At 36.9% G+C, this 26,542-nt stretch overlaps 1 protein-coding gene across 1 annotated transcript; it reads left to right on the plus strand.

The window, feature by feature from the left end:
• The first annotated feature begins 659 nt into the window (after positions 1-659).
• On the plus strand, positions 660-1,723 carry LOC126792795 (uncharacterized). Its single transcript, XM_050519275.1, has 3 exons — positions 660-728; positions 837-1,062; positions 1,473-1,723. Exons 1-3 carry the CDS (start codon positions 660-662, stop codon positions 1,721-1,723), a joined length of 546 nt encoding a protein of 181 aa, XP_050375232.1.
• Positions 1,724-26,542: the final 24,819 nt, after the last annotated feature.

Consider the following 26,542-nt stretch of genomic DNA (forward strand, 5'->3'; position numbering starts at 1 on the left):
ATCGACTTTGCTATTATTTTGTCATTATTGCTACTTTTGTAGTATGATTAACGCTTTATTAATTTGAAATGTTTGTTCATTTGAGTCGAATTCTTTCTTATGTGTATGTATATCTTTAATATATATGTGTATGTATATCTTTTGCAGCCAATTTTATCCTTTATACTCAAATGGAAGGGGAGGAAATAGATGAGGAAGAGATATACATAGAAGATGTAGATGAAAAAGAACTTGAAGATGAATTTTATGAAACAATCAAGTATGTATTGATGGCATTTCAAGCATTAATATTTGCATTAAGAGAGACCATAATTATGATGCATCCACGCATTCATCGTCCTCTCAAACGAAGACCTATTACCAAGAAAGGATATCGTTACATACAAGGTTTGTTGAAAGAAAACCCACAAAGTTTCCGACAATTACACCGAATGTACCCAGATGTGTTCCTAAGGTTGTGTACGATTATTAGAGAGGATCGACTATTAGTAGATACACGGTATATATGTGTTGAAGAGATGGTGGCTACGTTCTTAATCATTGTGGGCCACAATGATCGATACGGTAATGTTCGAGACAGATTTGATCGCTCACATTTTACAACTAGTCAAAACTTCAACAAAACTTTGAAGGCCTTGAACACTATAGCACCACGCATGATGATCAAACCGGGATTTGTAGTGCCATCTAAAATAAGGGGAAGCACAAGATTTTGGCCTTACTTTAAGGTACATAAATATCTAAAGTATTAAATGAAATACTTTGTTTGCTTAATTTTTTTTTCTTATTTTGTATTTATGTAAAAGTTTTACTAACAATTTATTTTATTGTTTAAGGATTGTATTGGCGCGATTGATGGCACTCATATTCCAGCCCTGGTAAAAGGTCGTGAAGTTAGCAGCTACCGTAACTGCCATGGAATTCAATCTCAAAATGTAATGGCAGCATGCAACTTTGATTTTGAGTTCATATATGTGTTAAGCGGATGGGAAGGGTTGGCGCATGATTCAAAGTTGTTAAATGATGCTTTATCAAGGAGAAATGGACTTGAGGTTCCTCAAGGTAATTCATTTTTATATAAATAATCATGTTTGATATTTCTATTGTCATTTTTTTCGAAAATCTTGTGAGCATATGTTATTCTTATGCTAATAAATATTTTCTTGTAGATTGTGGGTTTGCTAATCGACGTCAATTTTTAGCTCCATTACGAGGTGTTCGAGATCATCTGAAAGACTTTGGTGGTCAAGGTTGACATCCCCGAAATGGAAGTGAGTTGTTTAATCTTCGTCATGAATCATTAAGGAATGTGGTTGAGAGGATTTTCAGTATATTTAAATCACGGTTTACAATTTTCAAAACCGCACCTCCATTCCCATTTCAAACACAAGCAGAGTTGGTGTTAGCTTGTGCCGGTCTTCACAACTTGCTTCGTAAAGAATGTATTTCCGATGAATTTCCTCCTGAAATAGAAGATGATGAAGAACTTGATATGGAAGACGAGAATCTTGAACTATTGTCTCACAGTCAACTACAACAAAGAGCAGAGGCTAATGCTTGGAGATTTAATATTGCTAAAGCTATGTGGGAAAATAGACCACAGAATGGTATAATGAAAGTCAAGAAGATAACAATGATATTGAAGGCAATGAGAATGAAAATAATGAGGACAATGAGAATGAGAGGGATCATGAAGACTATAATGACAATGAGGTCGGAATAGATGAGTATGCAGCTTCTTAATGTACTTTTCTGATTGTCTTTGCAATTTTCACTATGTAATATTGGTTGTTTTATATTTTTATTACTTTGTAAGATATTATTATTTTGTAATTTGTTAAAAAAAACCAACTTATTAATTCTCCATGTTCTCTATTTTATTATTTAATAATAATATAAAAATTATACATGCACTTGTGAAATCCAAACAAATCAAAACAAATCTAGTAAATACAATACAATGAAATCTAGCTGAATCTATGTGGAGTTGAAATAATCTATGGGTTTTCAGAATCCATTGATTATAATAAATCAATCAGAATCATTTGAAATCAGAGTTAAATACACCCCCCTTAGTAGAGCAAGAAAAAACCACCTTATGTCGCCAAACTCCATAAAATAAGGCCAAATATCATTATGTTGGACCCATTCTTCATTCTAAACAATGTTAAAACGCACAAAGGCTAAAGTAGAACATTATTGAGTTTTCAACAAGGACAACACAACTCTAAATTCACATCAAAATACAATCATGCCATAGACTCACACGATTTTATATTTTTTTCAATTCGTTCTTTTTCTTTTCGTTTCGTACTTCTTTCATTTTTTCCCTTCCTTCACACGACAATCTTCTCTTTTTTTTTCATTCTTGTTTACAACATACATTCACACAAAGCATAACCCCACACTTGAATCGAATCATCACTCCATATTAACATCAAGAATCGGCTCTGCCAAGCCTCAAGGACAAAACTAGAGATATAATATACTAAGCAAGGATATTAACCTGTTAGTGATGAAAGAAAAGGCTTAACGTAGACTCAAATGGGTTAACACTAGGGTGTTCCAAGCAGGGCACAAGTATGGATATAACGTTTTGGCATAAGGTGGTAGAAATCCTTAAAAGATCCAACAATTCTGATATCAAGTCTCAACAATCAACAAGATTAAGTTCGAGTAAATTCTATAGTCCATTAAAGAGCTATGACATGTAAATCAATCAAGTTGAAAGAATAATGAGGTTACAAAGAAACATAGCTAAAAAAAGATAGATTAAGGACTCATAATGAAAAACACATATATAGCTCAAAAACTCACATAGGGTTATATGAATCAAACTTGTTATCACATGGTTATTCTGTACCAATGTTACACTTCCTCATCTACTACTTATTCGTACAATTTCTATGAATATCATTTAACTATTAAATAACAATTAAGCACATTTCAATCTTGAGATCATCTATCGGATATGAGCACAAAGTGTGTCATTCTTAATGGATATATGCCATATTCTTATGCTTTGTTACTTCTTATTTAGTTGTTTTAGGTTCATATTTGTCATTTGTGTGTTTTAGTAGAGCTATGCCGAATTTGGATAATTTGATGATGAAATAGTGCTAAGTATTAGAAATCCTTATTGAGTTAGGATTCCTTACTCGACTATGACTCTACTTTCCTATTTTCATTCTTTCCTATTACTTGATCCTCGATTTGATTTCACGAAAGACAAATCCTATTTGGACAAGGAGTAGTGATGCCATGATGCATTCCTAGTGAGACAAAGAAGTCATGTCCGACTTGGATAAGGAGAGAAGAGGCCGGCCTTGATATTCCTAGTTGAAGAAGGAGAGATGCAGTGCAGCCTATGTGTTTCCCTATTGGATTTGGTTTCCTACATCAACTTAGATTTGGAGTATATGAATCAAATTCCATATCAAAGAAGATTTCAACTTTCCAATCCAATTCTATCTCCTAAATGGGACGGCATGAAGGGTTTATTGTCTCTTATATATGGAGGCACGGCCTCACCATTCAAGCATCATCAACCTTGTGCACATACTAGCCAAAGCTCTATCAAATTTCATACTCACCCTTCCAATAAATCCTAAAAACTGATTCCACCATTCAACATCATCATCTTTAGCCTTCAAGCACGATCTTGAAGAGGTTCCATCCCCTTAGAAGTCACGGCTACACCTTGTAGGATCGATTGATTGATAAAGTGTAACCATAGTTCTCTCTATGTTTAAATTCGGTTTTGGTTTTCTTGTTCTTGGTTGTGTATGTGATTGGGATAGTGTGTAACCTTATTTTGATTTTGTCTATGAAATAGCTACTTGATTCAATTTATATAAAGATGCGATTTCATGTTTTGGTTTTGTGATTTTTGGTTTTTGCCGTGACATGTTCTTGAGGGATTTCGATATCTAAGTGTTATGTATGCGATTGTAGCATGATATTTAGGTTGTTGGATTAAAGACTTCTTCTATGAACATGTTTACTCTTTCCTATATGATTTGGAATTGCATCATTGAGGGTTAAGTAGGTGACATATTTAATGAATTCGATATGCATGGCTTTAGAGTTGTATGGTAAGATGAACATGTTAGATTTCGATGAAGCTGATTGGCAAGACTTGAATGTGTTAAGTGTCTATGCATATAAGTTACTGATTTGGAACTTAATTGCATGATCCAACCTTAGTTGTTAATGAGAACTAGAACTTGTTTTTGGGTTCTTTGTATGATTTGTTTTGGTAATGGTTTATGTGTTGGTTGGTTGATCACATGTATATAGTAGTTTAGGTTTTATTTTCTGTTTTTATCTTTGAATGCCGAACCTATATCAAAAATCCTTAAACTCTTATCAATTCGTTGTTAAATGTTTGTGATTCTATGCCCTGGTTGGATCCCCGGTTTGTGAACGATACCCTCTTGCTTTATACTACTGACGATGCTTACATGGTTAAATATTGATATCGAGTAATTGACCAGATCAAATGTCGCCGTTGCCGGGGATCCATAGAGATAGATCCCTAACTTTTAATGTCGAATTCCTTGTTCATATTGTACTGATAGGAGCACAAAGTGTGACGTTCTTAATGCGTTTATGCCCTATTCTTACTCTTTGTTACCTCTTATTTAGTATTTTTTAGTTTCTTTTGTATGAATAATTGTTTAGGTAGAGCTTATATCAATTATAAGTGAATTGATGATGAAATCGTGCTAAGTGTTAAGAATCCTTGTTGATATATGTTTCCTTGTTCGAGTAGGATTCATCTTTGCTATTGAAGAAGTAAAGAATCAAGCATAAGGTTGCTACGCCTTATCACCCCCAAACAAGTGGACAAGTTGAGCTATCTAATCGTGAGATCAAGAGAATTTTGGAGAAGTATGTTGGACCATCACGCAAGGATTGGTCTCAACAATTGAATGATGCTCTTTGGGCCTATAGGACGGCATACAAGCTCCTCTTGGCATGTTACCATTTCAGTTAGTCTATGGGAAGGCATGCCATCTTCCCGTAGAGCTTGAACATCGTGCATGGTGGGCCATGAAGAACTTTAACATGGACATTGATGAGGCCGGATTGCATAGGAAGTTGCAATTGCATGAGCTTTAAGAGATTAAGAATGATGCCTATGTTTCGGCAATGGTTTACAAAGAGAAGACTAAATCATTCTATGACCGTATGATTAGGAAGAAACTCTTTGTTGTTGGGCATAAAGTTCTTTTGTATAATTCTCGACTTAGATTGTTTCCAGGCAAGCTCCATTCTATGTGGCTTGGCCCTTTTGTTGTTACTAATGTTTTTCCTTCTGGTGTTGTCAGGATTAAAGGTATTTCGATTGATAAGGAATTCACGGTAAATGGACATCGCTTGAAGCTGTACTATGAGAATTTTGTGGAGCATAACGTGGAGGAGACTTCTCTCCTTGATCCTACGGCAAGCAAGTGATCTTTTTGAGATAGTCTAGGCTATAGACTCTAAACTTAAGCCAATGAAGGAGCCATCAACGAGTGTTTGCATTTTCTTATCCCGTATCTCTTTTTAATTTTCGTTGCTTATCATATTGTATATTGAGGGCAATGTAAGTTTAAAGTGTGGGTTGGGGTATACATCATTCGTTGTATTCTATTGTTTGATGATTTTGTGTTTCGATTACAAGTTGTTTTATTTTATCTTTTGAGTCCTAGGTATGCCTTTAACTGTCTAGGATGAGATGATCTTTGAATGATTTGTTGATAGATGATCACAATATTAAATTGAACTTAATTGTTATGTGATGGTTAATCGATGTGTGGATTTTGTACGAACATGTAGTAGATGAGGATTTTGAAACTTAGGTACAAAATGAGCATGTTCTTTACTTGTTTGATTCATGTAAACCATATGTGAGTTTCGAGCCATATATATGTCTTTCTTTGGAGAGTTTTATTCTATTGGCTATATAACCTAATTGCATTTATTTTGATCAATTCATATGCCATAGAATTGCAATGAATTAGAGAATGCTAGAACTTACTTTGTAAAACTTGAGAAACTTTATGTCATAATATACTCGGATTTTGAAAAGGATTGTTGGATCTTTTTAGGATTTCCACCACTTAAGCCAAAAAGCCGTATATCCTTATTTTGAGCCCTGCTTGGGACACCTTAGTTTTAACCACTTTGAGCCTACGTTAAGCCTTTTCTTTCATTACCAACATGTTATATCCTTGCTTAGTATAGTTATATCTCTACCTTGTCTTTGAGGCTTGGCAAAGCCGATTCTTGGTGTTAATATGGAGTGATGATTTGATTTAAGTGTGGGGTTATGCTATGTATGTATGTGGTGCTGTGAGAAGTATGAACAAAATATAGAAAGATGCCGTGAATAAGAAGAGAAAAAAATATATGCACGGTTAAGAGAAAAACGAAAAGAAAGGATGAAAGGAAGTCACGGCATGGCATTTGTATTTGTGAATGTGGAGTTGTGATGTATTTGTTGAATGCTCAATAATATTATACTTTAGCCTTTGTTCATTTTCACACTGTTTAAAGTGAATGATGAGTCCAACCTGATGATATTTGGCCCTTGTTTTATGGAGTATGGCACCACAAGGTGGATGTTTTGCTCTGCTAAATCTTGAGGATGACGTTTGTGATTCCTTTACCCTGAAAAATATATTCATGCCGAACCTAAGCTAACCTTTTTCTAAAAATCTGCATGATTCTTCAAATGAGTAGCTCTTGATCTGTGGAGTTTGTTTCATGAGTAAGCATATGGTTTGGGTTCATTTGTGCATATGATTGGTATCTTTCATGAGGTTTTTCTATTTCACTATGTGTTCATAATTGTTGTGTGTGAAAAGCTTTTAAGCATATGCCATGTTTTTGAGAGAAAACATTCGGAGTGCATATCCTATGTGAGTTGAATTTTGAATTTTTTTTGAATATGTCGAGCTTAATATCACCTCTGTTTCTGCCCTGTCTTACTTGTTACACGGAATCTCATGTTTATTAACTACTAAATTCATTCTATCTATTTCAATAAAATGTTATTCTTGAAACTATGAGTTTGAAGATCTCCTAGACAAAATGTTGAAGGTATTAGAATGTTTTGTGTGTTAGTTACGGTATTGTTTTTGTTTTTTGTTTTGATTTCCTTTTTAGTGTTTGATAAGGGACTAGTAAAGTCTAACTGTGGGGCTGTTGATAGAAGCACCAATTGTGACGTTCTTAATGGATATATGCCTTATTCTTATGCTTTGTTACTTCTTATTTAGTTGTTTTAGGTTTGTATTTGTTATTTGTGTGTTTAGGTAGATCTATGCCGAATTTGGATGATTTGATGATGAAATTGTGCTAATTGTTAGAAATTCTTATTGAGCTAGGATTCTTTACTCAACTAGGACTCTACTTTCCTATTTTCATTCTTTCTTATTCCTTAATCGTCGATTTCTTTTTAGGAAAGACAAATCCTATTTGGACAAGGAGTAGTGATGCCGTGATGCATTCCTAGTGAGACAAGGAAGTCATGTCCGACTTGGATAAGGAGAGAAGAGGTCGGTCTTACTATTCCTAGTTGAAGAAGGACAGATGTCGTGCAGCCTATATGTTTCCCTATTGGATTTGGTTTCCTACATCAAGTTGGATTTGGAGTATATGAATCAAAGTCCATATCAAAGAAGAATTCAGCTTCCCAATCCAATTCTATTTCCTAAATAGGACGGCATGAAGGGTTTATTGTCTCCTATATATAGAGGCACGGCCTCACCATTCAAGCATCATCAACCTTGCGCACATACTAGCCAAAGCTCTACCAAATTTGATACTCACCCTTCCAATAAATCCTAAAACCGATTCCACCATTCTTCATCATCATCTTTAGCCTTCAAGCACGATTGTGAAGTGGTTCCATCCCCTTAGAAGTCACGCCTACACCTTGTAGGATCGATTGATTGATAAAGTGTAACCATGATTCTCTTTATGTTTAAATTCGGTTTGGGTTTCCTTGTTCTTGGTTGTGTATGCGATTGGGATAATGTAACCTTGTTTCAATTTTCTCCATGAAATAGCTACTTGATTCAATTTATATAAAGATGCGATTTCATGTTTTGGTTTTGTGATTTTTGGTTTCTGCCGTGACATGTTCTCGAGGGATTTCGATATCTAAGTGTGATGTATGCGATTGTAGCATGATATTTAGGTTGTTGGATTAAATACTTATGATTTTCGGAATTGCATAATTGAGGGTTATGTAGGTGACATACTTAATGAATTCGATATGCATGGCTTTGGAGTTGTATGGTAAGATGAACATGTTAGATTTCGATGAAGCTGATTGGCAAGACTTGAATGTGTTAAGTGTCTATGAATATAGGTTACTGATTTGGAACTTAATTGCATGATCCAACCTTAGTTGTTAATGAGTAAGGCTCGGCATGATTCTAAAAGGAGAGCTAGAACTTGTTTTCGGGGTCTTTGTATGATTTGTTTTGGTGATGGTTTGTGTGTTTGTTGGTTGATCACATGTATATAGTAGTTTAGGTTTTATTTTCTATTTTTATCTTTGAATGCCGAACCTATATCAAAAATCCTTAAACTCTTATGAATTCATTGTTAAATGTTTGTGATTCTATGTCCTGGCTGCATCCCCGGTTTGTGAACGATACCCTCTTGCTTTATACTACTTACGATGCTGAGAGGGTTAAATATTGATGTCGAGTAATCGACCCGATCACTATCAACCATAAATTCAAAGATTAACTCATTCTAGATAGTTAGAGGCACTACGTAAGACTCAAAACAAACAGATCGAATAACATAAAACAATAGATACAACAAATGATGTACTTCACATCCCACACTTAAAACTTACATTGCCCTCAATGTACAATATGATAAACAACGAAATCAAAAAGAGAAAAGGAATAAGAAATTGCAAACACTCGTTGACGACTTCTTTTATAGGTTGCCTCCCATGCAACGCTTAGGTTTATAGTCCCTTAGCCTAAACTTCTTCGTCTACTCATTTTCTTGTCGTAGGGTCAAGGAGAGAAGTCTCCTCAACATTGTGCTCCACAAAGTTTTCCTAATACGGCTTCAAGCGATGTCCATTGACCGTGAACTCCGATCTTTTCACATCACTTTTGAGATGTATAGCTCTAGAAGAAAAAATATTAGTGATAGTAAAAGGTCCTAACCATCTAGAATGTAACTTGCCAGGAAATAACTTAAGTCGAGAATGAAACAATAAAACTTTATGCCCAATGGAAAAGTCTTTCCGATGAAGCATGCGATCATATAACGCTTTACTCTTCTCCTTATAAATCACCAATGAATCATAGGCATCATTCCTTATTTCCTCAAGCTCATGCACTTGTAACTTCCTATGCAATCCGGCCTCATCAATGTCCATGCTAAAGTTCTTTACAACCCACCAAACTCGATGTTCAAGTTCCACGGGAAGATGGCACGCCTTGTCATAGACTAACCTGAAAGGGGACATACCAAAAGGGGTTTTAAATGCAGTTCTATGATGTCACATCCCAGAATTTAACATGAACAGTATATTGGGTGATTTTAAGGCTGAACAAACAGAAAATAATGAAATTTCAAACGAACAAATGGCATGGTACCGTTGTGAACTAACGAAACCAAACATGTGTAAAAGAATTTTTTTTTGTCTAACATAACAACCAATTTTCCACAAGCAAACACAACACAAGCTCAACTTCAATTCACAAACGGAAGATAACAATTGACAAAACTAGAAAGATCTTAACGAACAAGAATAAGAACTTATACAATTTTCCGTGAAACAACAGTCTCTAACATACAACATACGGAAGGTGGAGTGAAGAGTCACCTACCCATTTTAATTCAAATACAATAACCCAAAATTAACAACTCAAAGGTGATACAATTCTTAGAATTGAACCTCGGGAATAATAAACTCAACAAAAAGAAACATAACGTAAAATAAATCAACAGGCTTAGGGTTACGCTTCTCTACAAGGCTCCTAGATCTAAGAACATGAGTGAAAATCTGCAAAAGACTGTAGGGGCCACCTACCCATATAGGTTTGAAAACAGGCAGGGATACAAAATAGTTTAATAAAATCTTGAGGGTAGGTTTTAGATCGATCTAGAGAAAGCCTTAAAACACATTTTATGCAAATTCAGGGAAAACTCAAAATCAATGCTAAATTATTAGGGTACCCTTTTTGGTAGGATAGTGGTAGATACAACTACAAGTAATGCATGACCGATCCTAGCGACTAGGAGGCGAACAAGTTGCCTCTCAAGTCGAGGCCAACTGCCTTTGTGAAACAACAAAGGAGTAAAAGTGTTCATTTAACTAGAATACCCTCAAATTCCAAAAGCTGCATAACTTCACCAGTCAAGCTTTTGGTTCATCACTTTAACAAAAATGAAGTCGATTAGAGAGAATCCAAAGCATCATGACATCTAAGCAACAAAATACAACACAAGAGCTTGGAACAAAAGAAGATTACCTTCTGGACTGCATAACTCGACAAATTGGCTGTATCGTGACTGCAAGGCTCCATTTTTTTATCTTCGTAGCAACTTCGAATATCCCAAATTCGCAAGAACAACAAAGAGAAAGGGATATCAGTTTGAGATTCAAACTGGTCGTTTATCAATTCAAGAAAATCCAAAACAAAAAACCCTTTACCTTCAATTTCGTTCCAGGAGCCCAAAAATCCAAGGCTAAACTCCTCTTTGTCTCTATAGCTTGCAATGCCAATATAAGGGCTCTGAACATCATCCAAGTCGCAGCAACTGTTCAATTGGGCTCCAGACCTCACCTAAGTCCTTCAATGGCTTCCACAAAGTCGGGAAAGAAGAAGAATGATAAAGAGTGATAGGAGCACTTTGTGCTACGTTCTTAATATGTTTTTACTTCCATTTGTACTTTGCTTAACCCTTATTATTGTAATATCGAGTCATTGAGTCACAATAGGAGTCTAGGACGGTTATGGATGTGTATTTGTGCTTAAACGAGTTAAAAACGAAGAATTGGTCTAGAGTCCTAGTTTGAGTAGGAATCCTTATAGGACAAGGAAACCTAGTTGGATTAGGAGTCTTCAACTTTCTTTGTTTTAGTAACATTGACGATATCTTGAGAGTCCTGTTTGCATTAGGAATCCTTGTTAGAACTAGGAAACGTACCATTTGGGAAAGTCCTACTTGAACTCAAACTCTTATTACGAAACTTTCCTAAATGAACTTTCTTGTTCTAGTAAGTTTCCTTTTTGCAAATTAGAAACTTTCCTAATCTAGTTGAGCTCATCTATTACATGTGCCTTTTTAAGACAACAAATGTCTAGATTAAGACATAATTTTTGAAAGAATTATCTCTTACTTATGTTTCTCTTTTCTTATTTTCAGATTTGAAGAGATAATTCAAGGAATTTAAAGAGAAGTCGTGCAGGGGAAAAGAAGAGGACTATGTCGTGCATGATCTTTTGATAACAATGAGGAGTCCTATTTCATATTGGAAAAGAAGATAAGCCACGGCAAAGCTTGAAGAAGAAGGAAACTCACGGATTAAAGAGAAGATGTCGTCCAAATCCAAAAGGGAAAAGGAGTCAAATCCGTGAATAACTCTTGAGCTTGTGAAGGAAGCTTTGCCGTGCCTTCCATTCAGCTAGGGTAAAGAGTCCAGCCGTGCAGCCCATGAGAGAAAGAAGGAGATAAAAGCTTATTCTACAAGGAAAACAAGGAGAGCCAGTCGATTTAATTGAAGAGTAAAATCACAGCCGTGCATACATGGATCAGCCCATCAAAACCCTAGCATCCTCTCCTCTCCTCCTTCCTCTATACAAGGCACAGCCTCCGGCACAATTCATCATCTCCATTCTTTCACAAACAAGCCGAAATTCTGCCTAAAGACATCCAGAAAATTCATGTCAAAAACTTCATCCATCTCCACCAAGCCGTGCTCCCCCTCTTGCCTCTCCAAATCCGAATTCATCTTGCTCCATCCTTCAAGATTTCTAATGTGTGATTCATCCATGGTTTGTAATTTTTATTTAGGTTTTCTGCAATTTTTGATTTTATTGTATGACTTCTTGGATGATTTTTTCGATTTCATATATGAAGAATATAAATTCAGACTTCTTTGGTTTTATGTTTTGATTGTATGAACTCATGAAATATGTATGTATGCCGTGGTTTATGATCTAGGGCAGTAGGTTTCCAATTTTTATTTAGGTTTTATTTCAATTAATTCCAAGAATTTGTACATCTAAATCAATGCTTTTATTGCTACTTATATAGGGCTGTGATAGTTCTAGGATTTTGCATGCTTAAACATGATGAGTGACACCATGCTTGCTTCTATGTCTCTAATTCGACTTATTGTGCTTATGTACTACTTTGTTGTTTAACTAGTACGCTTCGTGAAGTTAGACTCTTTTTAGCATATGTTTAGGATTGAACGCTTCGTTGATTCTAAATAACTAAGGACTCTAATTAGAATTGAAATTGAAATGGCGTCGTTTCAGGGGAATTGATTAATTCTCAATGCTTTGAAGTGTTACTATTGTGTTATATTGTGAATTGTATAATTGTATTTTGATTTCTGTGAATAGTAATCGTAAATAGTGCTTCTGTGAACAGTACTCGAAAGGAGTAAAAAACAAAATTTAGAACGCAAGAAGTATATGAAAAGTTGTTATTTTTTATATTGTTGTAGTAGTATGCCTATAGGAAACTTGTTACACATAGTTAAAAAAAAATTATTTTATTTTATTTATTTTTTATTTTTAAGGAAGCTAAATGTTTATTTATGCTTAATTTATTGTAAGTTATAAGGTGAACAGAATAGGTAAAGTCTATTTTGTTAATATTAGCCTTAACCCTTCATTTGTACCTTGCAAATATCACTTGGGGTTGAGGGCGGCTTTTATTAACACTTTGGGGTCAGTCTAACACATAAAGTTATTCCGAGCTGAGTAAGGGGCTATGCTATTTTCATTACCCTAGTTCATGGTTTAGAAAATTGGATCTCAGAGGCCCATAGACTGACATACATCTCGGTGATGGAGTCGATTGGGAAAGCATCCTTTCGAGGTTGTGGCCCCCGTGGTGTCCAACAAATGAGTCATGCCTTGTGACTATCTATGATTCTAGCTATCCAGCCTTCTGAACGAAAGGAATGAATTTGTGTCTAAACGACGTACTTAGGCCGCACGTCCACCTCGCTTTATAACTTAGAAAATAACATTGTATAAATAGATGTATATAGCTTCAAAAGAAAATGATATTCTAATTTTTAAGGTAAATCAGATAAAGCAAGACCCTTACCTTTGGTTGTCTCAGTCCATTGCACAGTTAGTTTCTCTGCTCCACGTACCTTAAAAGTTAGGATTGTATGTGAATAAAATCAATTAGACTTAGTGATACTCCGACACTTGTACATTTCGAAACATAGAAGAAGTAAAGAAATGAAATTGAACAAAGATACAAAGAGAGTGACGTTTTTGTAAAGGAAGAAAAAGAAACGAAATTTTGTAAAAGAAGGAAAGGAGAGTGACGTTTGTGTTAAAAGAAATGAAGGAAACAAAATTTTGTTTAAGAAAGTGAAAGTTGAAGTTTATATTTACTTATGCTTGTATTTCATATGTTGTAAAGATACTAATATATATGTGTTCTTTTCAGGCTAATGAATGTCCAAGATTAGTGGTTGGTCTGAAAAGATTAGTGCATGCCTGAAAAGAATTCAGCCTCCATCCCAGTTTGATAACGTTTCCATTGAATCAGATTCATTTCACGAAGAGAAAGAGTTTGGGTCCATTTTTCCATTTCCAAGTGCATCAAGTTGTAGTAGGCTCAATCCTTTGTTCTTTGAGGATCCGGAGTTGCAATGGTTGACAAGCTCATTTCCATTGGCCCAGTTGAATTTCAATCTACCTAATCTAAAACCTGAAGTTCAAAAAGAAGTAAAGGCATCAATTAGAGAACAACTTGGTCAAGTTGAAGGAGCAGTTGGTGGGATAGCGCCCTCTAACATTGCATATCCTGTCCCAGAGGAGAGCAAGACTAGTGATTCTGTTTTGAAGAGTGGGTTTCTACATCATTTACCCAAGTTTCATGGTCTTTCTAGTGAGGATCCTAATCAACATCTCACCCTGTTCCAATTCAACTGCGAGACTATGTGCTCAAGAGGAGCATACATTCAGATTGTGAAGATGAGAGCTTTTCCTTACTCATTGGAGGACCGTGCTTAGAAATGGTTGTTTGAGGTGCCAGCTGGTAGGATTACTTCTTGGACTACCATGGTGAACAAATTTCTATCCAAATATTTCCCATCTTCAAAAGTTAATCATATAAGGAAGCAGATCACTGGTATCAAACAAGGGCCAGATGAGTCATTTTACAACTACTATGAGAGATTCAGGTTTCTTATAGCATTATGTCCAGCTCATGGCATTAGGGAAGGTCTACTTCTTCAATACTTTTATGAAGGCCTTCTACAAATGGAAAGAGAGTTCCTTGATTCAGCTGCTGGTGGATCGTTCTTGGACAAGAGCAATGTAATGGCAAAAGATCTTTTGGAGAAGAGAGCAATGAATAACCAACAATTTGGACATCTGCAGGTGCTACACGGCAGGTGCATGAGACTCACTCTAGTTCGAACTCTGCTCTAGAAGACAAGGTCGACAAGTTATCCAAGATGATGAGCCATTTTATGAAGACTAGTGGAGCTCAAATTTGTGAAATATGTACGGAGGGGCACCCTACTGATCAGTGTCCTCAAGTTGCATCTAGTGGCGGGTATGAGGAAGTCAATGCCCTTGGTTATCAAGGAGGTCAGAGGTATAACCCATTTTTAAACACCTACAATTCTGGCCTACGTGATCATCCTAACTTTCGATGGTCCAACAATGAGAATGTACTAAGGCCACATCAGAATGCTATGCAATTTGGGCCTCGTCCGATTGGTTTGTTTAGACCACAAGCTCCACTACTCAATTTACCACCTCCAAACGTGGCTGCTACTCCAAATTATGATGAGCTGTTGAAGTCTTTAGCTGCTGGGCAAGGTCAGTTGAACACCGTTGCTCAAACTTTGGTGGTGGGTCAACAAGCGAATAGCAAGGACATTGCGGAGCTTAAAACACATATGGGCCAGGTAGTGGATTTCATGGGACGATTTTCTGAGCAAGGAAAGTTCCCAAGTGGTGTCATACCCAATCCAAGGAATGAGAAAGTTCAAGCTATCATGACAAGGAGTGGGCTGGAGCTTAAGGAGAGACCAAATGTTACCAAGAAGGCCCATACGACCCATGATGTAGTCCTTGAGAGTGAAAGTGACGAAATTTCTATGAAGATGGACTTGGAGAAAGATCCAGGTACCTCCAAGAAGGAGATGGTGTCGTCCCATGGTGCACCCCAAGGTACAATTTCTAACTCAAGTGATTTAGTTAAAACTAATCCGGTTTTGCGTGTACCTTTCCGTTCTAGGTTTACAAAGAGCAAGAAAGATAAATTAGATGAGGAGGTGTTGGAAGTCTTTAGGAAGGTGGAAGTTAACCTTCCATTGTTGGAGTGCATCAAGCAAATTCCCAAGTATGAGAAAATTTTAAAGGAGCTTTGCACTTCAAGAAGGAAAACTAGGGAGGAGAAGATAGTGAAGATGAATGAAACAGTTTCAGCTGTCATCCAAAAGAAGCTACCCCCTAAGATGAAGGACCCGGGAAGTTTCTATGTCCCATGCAAAATTGGTAACACGTGATTTAACAATGTTATGCTTGATCTAGGTGCTTCAATAAATGTTATGCCTTATAATGTTTATCAATCACTAGGATTAGGGCTTGAACAATGATAACGTGATTATCCAATTAGTTGATCGATCTAACAAGTACCCTAAGGGGTATGTTGAGGATGTCCTTGTGCAGGTCAGTCACCTGATTTTCCCTGCATATTTTTATGTGCTTGACATGGAGGTATCACCCTTGGAGACAACTCAACTGCTTTTGGGGAGACCGTTCATGAGAACTGCTAGGACATGTATCGATGTGACAAATGGGAGTTTATCTATGGAATTTGATGGAGATGTTATCAGCTTCAACGTTTTTGAGGCTATAAAATACCCAGTTTCTGACCTTAACTCGTGCTTTAATATTGATGATGTTGATTCTATTGCACAGGTTATGTCATTTGAAGTATGTGTACCTTGGAAATGATGATACTCTACCAATTATTGTGTCATCAACGCTGAGTGAGCAGCAGGAAGCTAGATTGATTGATTTGCTTAAGAGAAACAAGACCGCTATTGGATGGACTTTGGCGGATATCAAGGGAATCAGCCCTACAACTTGTGTTCATACGATACTATTAGAGGATGACGCCAAACCTACACATGATGCTCAGAAGAGATTGCACCCACCAATGATGAAAATTGTAAAAGTTGAGGTGATCAAACTGCTTGATTGTGGAGTGATCTATCATATCTCAAACAGTCGGTGGATTTCACCAGTGCAAATTGTGCCTAAGAAGAGTGGGGTAACTGTTGTGAAAAATGAGACGAATGAGTTAGTACCCCAGAGATTGGTGACCGGTCATAGGATGTGTATTGATTATAAGAAGCTGAATGCTACAACACGCAAGGATCACATGCCTTTACCGTTCATGGACCAAATGTTGGAAAGATTAGCCAGGCACGAGTTCTTTTTTTTCTCGATGGGTATAGTGGCTACAACCAGATATGCATTCATCCGGAAGATCAAGAGAAGACGACATTTACATGTCCATTTGGCACTTTTGCCTATCGACGCATGCCCTTTGGGTTGTGCAATGCACCAAGTACGTTTCAGCGATGTATGCTTGTTATTTTCTCTGACTTTATCGAAAATATCATTGAGGTCTTTATGGATGATTTTAGTGTATATGGAAAAGACTTTGACGCATGTTTAGAGAATTTAGAGTTAATCTGGAAAAGGTGTGTAGAAACTAACCTTGTGCTTAATTGGGAAAAATGTCATTTCATGGTTAATCAAGGGATAGTTTTAGGACATATTGTATCTACTAAGGGTATTGAGGTAGACAAAGCGAACGTTGATATTGTGCATCACTTACCCTCTCCCACAATTGTGAGAGAGGTTCGTTCATTCCTTGGTCATGCAGGATTTTATAGGAGATTCATCAAAGATTTTTCCATGGTGGCAAGACCTATGTGTACCCTATTGCAGAAGGATGTGCCGTTCATATGGGATGATGCATGTGAGAAAGCGTTTGTGAAGTTAAAGGAGTTGTTGACTAGTGCACCCATCATTTGTCCTCCGGATTGGAACCTGCCATTTGAATTGATGTGTGATGCTTATCATGACAAGATGATTCGTGGGAAAGAGTTTGTAGTTGGTCAAAAAGTTTTTTTATTCAATTCTAGACTTAAACTTTTTCCTGGCAAATTACGTTCTCGTTGGGTTGGTCCATTTGTTGTTACTAATGTGTTTGCTCATGGTGCTATTGAAATTAAAAGTGACAAAACAGGTCAAACGTTCAAGGTGAATGGGCATCGACTTAAGCTCTATTATGAGCCTTTTGAGGAGCACACGTATGAGGAGACGAGTATGAGAGATGCGCCGAAGGAAGTATGAGCATGAGAGTCTAGGCTGAGAGACTTTAAAACTCAAGCGCTGCATGGGAGGCAACCATTTCAACCGTACTTGTGGAGGAGTTGTCTACGCGAGTTCGCATTTTCTTATCCCTTCACTCTTATGGTTGAATTGTATATGTGTTGATCTGTGATCTTATTATATACTTATGAATTACATTTTAATTATTGAGCTTACATTGAGGACAATGTAATTTTCTAAGTATGGGGTAGGGTTGCATGATCATTGTTTTCTGATTTTTGCTTTGATTTCATGATATAAATGAAAAAAAGAAAGAAAAAAATCGAAAAAATGTTTGAAAAATTGAAAAAAAAAAAAGGTGTTGTTTTGAGTCTTAGGATGCCCCTAAAGTCTATGATGATTTTGTCTCTAAATGCATAGATGATGGTTTTGCATTTCATAAGAATGGAATTGTAAGTTTCATTGATAATGTGGATTTGGTATGAACATGTGAGATTTTGATCGATTGTAATATGGCATACATGTTTAGTTAGTTTAAGTCCATAACAACCTGTGAGGTTTTAAGCCAATCTATGCTTTCTTCTTGAGTGATAATTTGAATTTTCGTGGTTGTTTGTGAACCTCATTATTATTTGTATATTCAATGACTATGTGTCATAGCTTTTAATAGACGCTAGAATTTACTAGAACTCATCTTTTGTGATTGTTGAAACTTTTGAGTCATAAAATGCTCTGATTTTGAAAGGGATTTAAGGATTATTTCTAGGATTACCACCACTTTAGCCAAACACTCATGTATCCCTATATGTGTCATATTTGGGACCCCTTAGTTCAACTCCATTTGAGCCTCCATTGAGCCTTTTCTTCATCACCTATGTTATCTCCATGCTTAGTATAGTTACCTCTATCTTGTCCTATAGACTTGGCAGAACTTTTGTTGAGATGATGTTGTGATTATGTATGAAATAAGTGTGGGGTGGAAGACATGAAAAAAATATATGAACAAGCTTATAAGCATGCCGAAAAACAAAAGATATGGAAAACAAAAGAAAGAAAAAATGATAAATTCGGCAATACAAGAAAAGAACAAAAAAGATGTGATCTTCCATTTGTGATTTGGAGTTGAGTTGTAATTGAAAGTCTAAAAATGTTTATTTGACCTTTGTCCATATTCACTTTGTGGTTGAAATGATGATTGGGCCTAACTTGTTCTATTTGGCCCTTGATGGTGTGTGATGTCATAATGATGGTGTTTACTCTGCTAAGTCTATAGGATTACCTTTGTGATTCCTTGATATTCCATGCCTTTAGCTAAGCCTAAAACATTCCCCCTTATCTAATGATCCTAATGATTCTTAAAATGAGCAAAACTTGGTTTGTGGAGATGATCACAAGAGTTGAGCATATGGTTTTGGTCCATTTGTGCACTTAGTTGTTAAATGAGATTTTTCTTTTGTTATCCACAAAGTGCTTTTATTTGATGAAATATGCAAGCTATTTGATGCTTTATTATCCTTTCTCTTGCATATACTTGTGTGTGAATCTTAACCATGAATCTGAGTGAAAAGAAGAGAGTATGCCTTGTGAGGAGGATGGAATTGACTAAACATGTTATGTGCCTATTGTCTCGTATCTGACTTATTTATACTATGAAGCATGTTTATGAAACTTCGAATTTATGTGCTTACATGTAAATGCTTAAACTTGAAAGATCTGTGTTTTGAGATTCTCAGGCAATCATTTAGGGGTAATAGTGTTTTTTGTAGTTTAGTTGTGTTTTGCTAAGGGACTAGCAAAAGCCAAGTGTGGGGTAGTTGATAGGAGCACTTTGTGCTACGTTCTTAATATATTTTTACCTCCATATGTACTTTGCTTAACCCTTATTGTTGTAATATCGAGTCATTGAGTCACAATAGGAGTCTAGGACGGTTATGGATGTGTATTTGTGCTTAAACGAGTTAAAAACGAAGAATTGGTCTGGAGTCCTAGTTTGAGTAGGAATCCTTATAGGACTAGGAAACCTAGTTGGATTAGGAGTCTTCATCTTTCCTTGTTTTAGTCACATTGGCAATATCTTGAGAGTCATGTTTGCATTAGGAATCCTTGTTAGAACTAGGAAACGTACCACTTGGGAAAGTCCTACTTGAACTCAAACTCTTATCACGAAACTTTCCTAAATGAACTTTCTTGTTCTAGTAAGTTTCCTTTTTGCAAATTAGAAATTTTCCTAATATAGTTGAGCTCATTTATTACATGTGTCTTTTTAAGACAACAAATGTATATATTAAGACATAATTTTTGAAAGAATTATCTCTTACTTATGTTTATCTTTTCTTATTTTCAGATTTGAAGAGATAATTCAAGAAATTTAAAGAGAAGCCGTGCAGGGGAAAAGAAGAGGACTATGCCGTGCATGATCTTTTGAGAACAATGAGGAGTCCTATTTCATTTTAGAAAAGAAGATAAGTCACGGCAAAGCTTGAAGAAGAAGGAAACTCACGGAATAAAGAGAAGATGTCGTCCAAATCCAAAAGGGAAAAGGAGTCCAATCCGTGAATAACTCTTGAGCTTGTGAAGGAAGCTTTGCCTGCCATGCCTTCCATTCAGCTAAGGTAAAGAGTCCAGCCGTGTATCCCATGAGAGAAAGAAGGAAATAAAGGCTTATTCTACAAGGAAAACAAGGAGAGCCATTCGATTTAATTGAAGAGTAAAATCACAGCCGTGCATACATGGATCAGCCCATCAAAACACTAGCAGCCTCTCCTCTCTTCCTTTCTCTATAAAAGATACGAACTCCCTCACAATTCATTATCTCCATTCTTTCACAAACAAGCCGAAATTCTGCCCAAAGACATCCAGAAAATTAAAGCCAAAAACTTCATCCATCTCCACCAAGCCGTGCTCACCCTTTTGCCTCTCCAAATCCGAATTCATCTTGCTCCATCCTTCAAGGTTTCTAATGTGTGATTCATCCATCACTTGTAATTTTTATTTAGGTTTTCTGCAATTTTTTATTTTATTGTATGAATTCTTGGATGATTTTTTCGATTTTGATATATGAAGAATATAAATTCAGACTTCTTTGGTTTTATATTTTGATTGTATGAACTCATGAAATATGTATGTATGCCGTGTGTTATGATCTAGGGCAGTAGGTTTCCGATTTTTATTTAGGTTTTATTTCAATTAATTCCAAGAATTTGTACATCTAAATCAATGCTTGAGGAAGCCAAGGTCATGGTTCTCCTAAGGTTGCGATTTCATTCGCCAAAGTATTCTTTGATTGAGTATGCGCTTCGTGTTTCAATTATTGATACTTGTTTAGGGTTGTGATAGTTCTAGGAATTTGCATGTTTAATCAAGATGAGTGACGCCATGCTTGTTTACATGTTTCCAATTCGACTTATTGTGCTTATGTTCTACTTTGTTGTTTAACTAGTACGCTTCGTTATGTTGAACTCTTTTTAGCATATGTTTAGGATTGAAAGCTTCGTTGATTCTAAATAACTAAGAAGTCATAACGATTAGATTAACCGCTTCGGACTCTAATTAGAATTGGAATTGAAATGGACCTATAAAGAATCAAAATAATTCGCTGCCAATATGTTGTTCTATGCGTGTCATACATGTTAAATGAGTAGAATTCGTGTTTTGGTTATGTGATGAGTGGTAGATCAATTGTATATAAGTAATTTAGGATTTATTTGAAGTTGTAGTTTTAGAATCCAAATCAAATCCCCCATTAACATGAAAAGTTTTGAGGCCTTTTGATTCCCCGGACTGAACGATCCATGCTTATTATATACTAACGATGACGTTTTTCAGGGTATTTTATAAATGTTCTAACAATCGATTTATCAAAGAGGCAAGGGGGAATATGGCAGAGCAATTTATAGAAAAACATAAATTACAAAATTAGCTCCAATTCATGAAATTAATGGAACTGAATGATTAGAGGTGTTAAAGAGATTGTAATTTACATCTAACGATCAAATTCGAGGCCAAAGATTGAAGTTTGGCCGGAAACTCAATGTTCACTAAGAACAAGTTGCAGAAAAAAGGAATTCGTCAAAACTCAATCTAAACTTGAAAATAAGGATTCTAAAGGTGATTGAAAAGGATGAGAGAGTACCCTATGGTAGTCGTATTATTACCGAAGATCGAAGAATCGATCGGAAAAGCTTGAATTCGACCATGGTTTATGATAGATCGTTGGTCAGAACGTCTATAATAAACCATGTAAAACATCATCGTTCGTATATAATAAGTAGATATCGTTTAGTCGGGGGAATCAAAGGGCCTCAAAACTTAGCATGTTATTGGGGGATTTGAGTTAGATTATAAAACTACTACTTAAAATAAATCCTAAATTACTATTTACATGATCGACTACTCTTTAACAAACTAAAACCAAATTTGCTATTACAAAATATAATTACAAGTTCGAACCTATCATGCATTCTAATTCAACTAATTACATACTTTTTAGACACTAATACAATTAGAGCCTTAGGGGATCATCTAATCATGGAAGATTTCAATTAACATTTAGATTTACTTAGGGCCTAATCTAAATTTGCATGCAATCGAATTCAATAACACTTAGAGTAGAAATCAAACATGATTACATTTAAGCACCAAATCTTTGTTGGAGACATGTTTCATGTGTGGCGTCACCCACCATGGTTTCAAATGCAAATTTCCATAATTTTTACCACTTTAATCAACACAAACCAAACTTGCTTAGGGCATGATTCGATTTGTGTCAATATGATTGATGAATCTAGCACTCAAACACAATCTTAAGGACTACATCCAAGCAACAAATTCGTATGCACATATCTGAAAATTATCTAAAAGTATGAGAAAGATGATTAGAACACAACAATAGAAATACAAACTCAATAACCATAAGAACCATGAATTTGGAAAATATCCAAAATTCCAATAAAACAATCTAAAAATTTCGATTCTTAATACAAAACAATAATCCCACACAAACATCATACTACAATTTTCATAGACAAAGTATTGTAGAAAATCAAAAACAAAAAAAGCCACGGAGATGAGTTGCGAGAATCACACGTTGTAAGAACCTTGGAGGTGTAGCTTCAATGGTGATTTCCGATTTTGGATGTGGGTATAAAAAGGGAATTTTGGAGATTAGTTCCATTTTAGGAAACCCTTTCTCAAGGATTATGACTTCACATTAGAGTATCACCCTGGGATGGCAAATGTGGTGGCCGATGCCTTGAGAAGGAAACCGATAAGTGTGGTAGCTTCACTTATGGTTCAGGAATGGTTTATGCTTGAAACTGCATCGGAGTTTGACTTGGTACCATCAAGAGAAGAACCAAAGATCTTTCTTGGTAGTGTCACTGTGCAACCAACATTAATCTCAAGGATCATACAGAGTCAGGCACAAGATAAATTCTCACAAGCTAAGTGGCAGACCTTGTAGTAGATACGCTTGATGAATGTCCTTCCGAGTGGAGAGTTGGACCCGATGGAGGGTTGAGGTTTGGGGCAAGATTGCGTGTCCCAGATTGAAATGATCTCAAGGAGGAGGTCCTTCTCACGGCACATCGATCTTGTTACACTGTTCATCCAGGGAACACCAAGATGTACAAGGACCTATGTAGGCAATTCTGGTGGAACAGGATGAAGAAAGATGTAGCTGAATTTGTATCGAAGTGTCCTACTTGTCAGCAAGTGAAAGCATAACATCAACGACCAGCTGGCATGTTGAAGCCATTGACTATTCCTCTTTGGAAGTGGGAACATATATCTATGGATTTTGTGACTGGACTGCCTAAGTCCAAGAAGGGTCACGATTCAATATGGGTGATTGTCGATCGATTGACAAAGTCGGCACATTTTCTTCCAGTGCCAATGAAGTACTCAGTAGACGTGCTAGGGAAACTATATGTGGATGAGATAGTGAGACTTCATGGAGCTCCAGTTTCTATTGTTTCTGATCGAGATACACGTTTCACGTCGAAGTTCTGGGGTGGGTTGCAGAAGGCTATGGGTACTACCTTAGATATGAGTACTGCTTTTCACCCTCAGACTGATGGACAGACAGAAAAGGTGAATCAGGTGATGGAGGATATGTTGAGAGCTTGTACACTGGATTTTAAAGATAGCTAAGAGGACCATTTGAGGTTGATTGAGTTTGCCTACAATAACAGTTACCATTCTAGCATCGGCATGACACCTTATGAGGCTCTTTATGGTAGACCATGTCGCTCACCTGTCTGTTGGGCGAAATTTGGTGATGAAGCATTAATGGGCCCAGAGGTGGTTCAAGAAACCACAGAGAAGATATTGATCATTCGAGATAGGATCCGGACCGCACAGAGTAGACCTAAGAGCTATGCAGACTTAAAGAGGAGACATGTGGAATTTGAGATCGGCAACCATGTGTTCTTAAAAGTTTCACCTATGAGGGGCGTAGTGAGATTTGGCAAGAAAGGCAAGTTTGCTCCGAGGTATGTTGGGCCCTTTGAGATTCTCGAGAACGTATGAGAACTAGCATATCGACTAGCCTTGCCTACTAGCATGTCGGGTGTTCACAATGTTTTCCACATCTCCATGTTGAGGAGGTATGTACCAGATGAGTCGCATGTGATTGATCATAGCACCATAAAGGTGAAGGAAAATGCCACATTTGTTATTGAACCAGTTCGTATTCTGGATAGATCTACCAAGAAGCTTCGGAAGAAAGAAGTGGAGTTAGTCAAAGTGTTGTGGAGTTACCATGATGAGGGTGATGCCTCTTGGGAACTAGAGTCGGATATGAAGACAAGATATCCACAGTTAATTGTTGAGTAGAGAACCTGAATTTCAGGGCTTCCTTTAAGGGGGGTAGATTGTAATGACCCGATTTTTCGGGATTAATTTATTTGATTTTGTAGGAACTGATAAATTTTGTATGAATATTAAAACGCGTTTGTTTCGCTTTGCAACGTTGAAAAAAAAATCGAAAATGGAAACGTTATTCGAACTTTTAATTAGAAAACGTTACGTTTCAGCGACGCGAGAATCAACTTTTACTCCGTCACTTGTTTGTAAAAACTTCCTTCACGAAAGTTGTAGAGCTCGTCGATATGAGTTCGTGGACACGTCATGCGTTCAAATCAGACGTCGTACGTGAAAGTTATTAACGACGAAAATTAGTTTCCGATTTTGGAAGTGGGTATAAAAAGGGAATTTTGGAGATTAGGGTTTCCATTTTCAGAATCCCTTTCTCTCTCCTCACCCCGCCTCCCTCCTTCTCTCTCTCTCTCCCCGATCTCGCCGACTAGCCCGCCGTGGCTCACACCGCCCCGCCCATTTTCATCGCACGGTCCCCCTTTCCAAACCCCGAGCACGACGCCTCTTCCCGCGCCACTGTGAGGCCTGCGCGACGCCACCAAGCTCCTGCATCTTCAGCGGCCGGCCTAGCTTCGTCGCCGGTGAAACCAGGGCACGAAGACCACACCACCTCTCCTCGCCCCTGGTGCCACCTGCGACTAGATCGATGATCGAATTCGAGTTTCGCACCGTTGCTGCTCAACCTCGAATTCGCCGGCATCACGAGCTTCTCCGACGACGATCCGATGGTTCCAAGGTCCGATCAAGGTGAGGGTTAGCTTAGTGTGATTATTGTGATTGTTTGTGGTTGTTTTGGTTGGATTTTGGGGAAGATCAGAATAGGAGGAGAGGAGGGAGGATACCGCCGCCTTAGGAGGCGCGTGAGGTAGCGTGAAGGGGGCTGGAGGCGGCGTGAGGCCGTGGGAAGGGCGGAGGAGGGGAAATGTTTGGTTTGGGGGCGGCGGTGGCGAGCCATGCTCTGATTGGAGGAGAGGCGCGTGGGCCCCACGCACTGCCACAGTGAGCGCCACGCGCGGTCGCCGGAGGTGGCGCGTGAATAGTGAATTTGAAACAGTAATTTTGTAAATTTTATTTTTATGTACAGTAAATGTCAATTTATTTTACTTACGGTAAATGTAAAATAATTTTTACGTACAGTAATTGTAAAAATAAATTCTGAATGATAAATTAGTAATTATTATTTACTAAGATAGTATTTAAAATTGAATAGTACTTGATATACAGGAATATGTAAATAGTATTCATATGTACAAAAATATGTGAACAATATGTGCTCGTAGTCGTACATGAATACGTAATTAATATGTATTTGTACAGTAATACATGAATAGTAATTAAGTGAACAGTAGTTTCGTAAAAACCAGAAATTGCTGAACAGTAAAATATTATTACTGTTTCGGCATTTAAGGTTTTACTTAAGATTCTAAATTCACTTCTTATCTATTCTAGGTGATCGATACATCAAGTAAAGGATTCACTTTCGGAATCGTGGAAATTACGCTCAGGATTATAAGGTGAGTAAAATCTCACAGTGACGAATCTACCCTTGCGGAGATTCAGGAATGTGCCAAATTTTAAAGAATGAACTATGATATGTATATGATATAGTGGAATGTGTATGTGTATGAATGGTAAAATAGGTACATATATATGGTTTGCTATATTATATACTGTCGTAATTTCCATTGTGAATAAGTTCATTTTGGTGTTGAGATTTATTTATTGAGCATGTTGATTTGATTTGTACCATATCATGTGATGATTGTTGGTACGTGGTTTTAACATTCAGTTTTGTTAAAACGGTTTATGTCTTCGGATGTGTTTTCTGTCTTCGGACGTGTGATTTGTCTTCGGACGTGTTTTCTGTCTTCGGACGTGTTGGCATGTCGGAACCTAGCCTTGGCCGGGCGAAAGTTACGATACAGTTAGAGCTCTAGTGTGTCTGCCGGGGTACTCCATAAGAGGTAACAGATGGGTTATCGGCTTATGAGTACCCATATTTTTGATATTGGGTAGCAAGTGGTTGTCCAATGTCGGCGGCGTACTACATGAGGGGTAACAGAGGTGTA

Source organism: Argentina anserina, chromosome 4 (genome assembly GCF_933775445.1).
Source record: "Argentina anserina chromosome 4, drPotAnse1.1, whole genome shotgun sequence".
Classification (NCBI taxonomy): domain Eukaryota; kingdom Viridiplantae; phylum Streptophyta; class Magnoliopsida; order Rosales; family Rosaceae; genus Argentina; species Argentina anserina.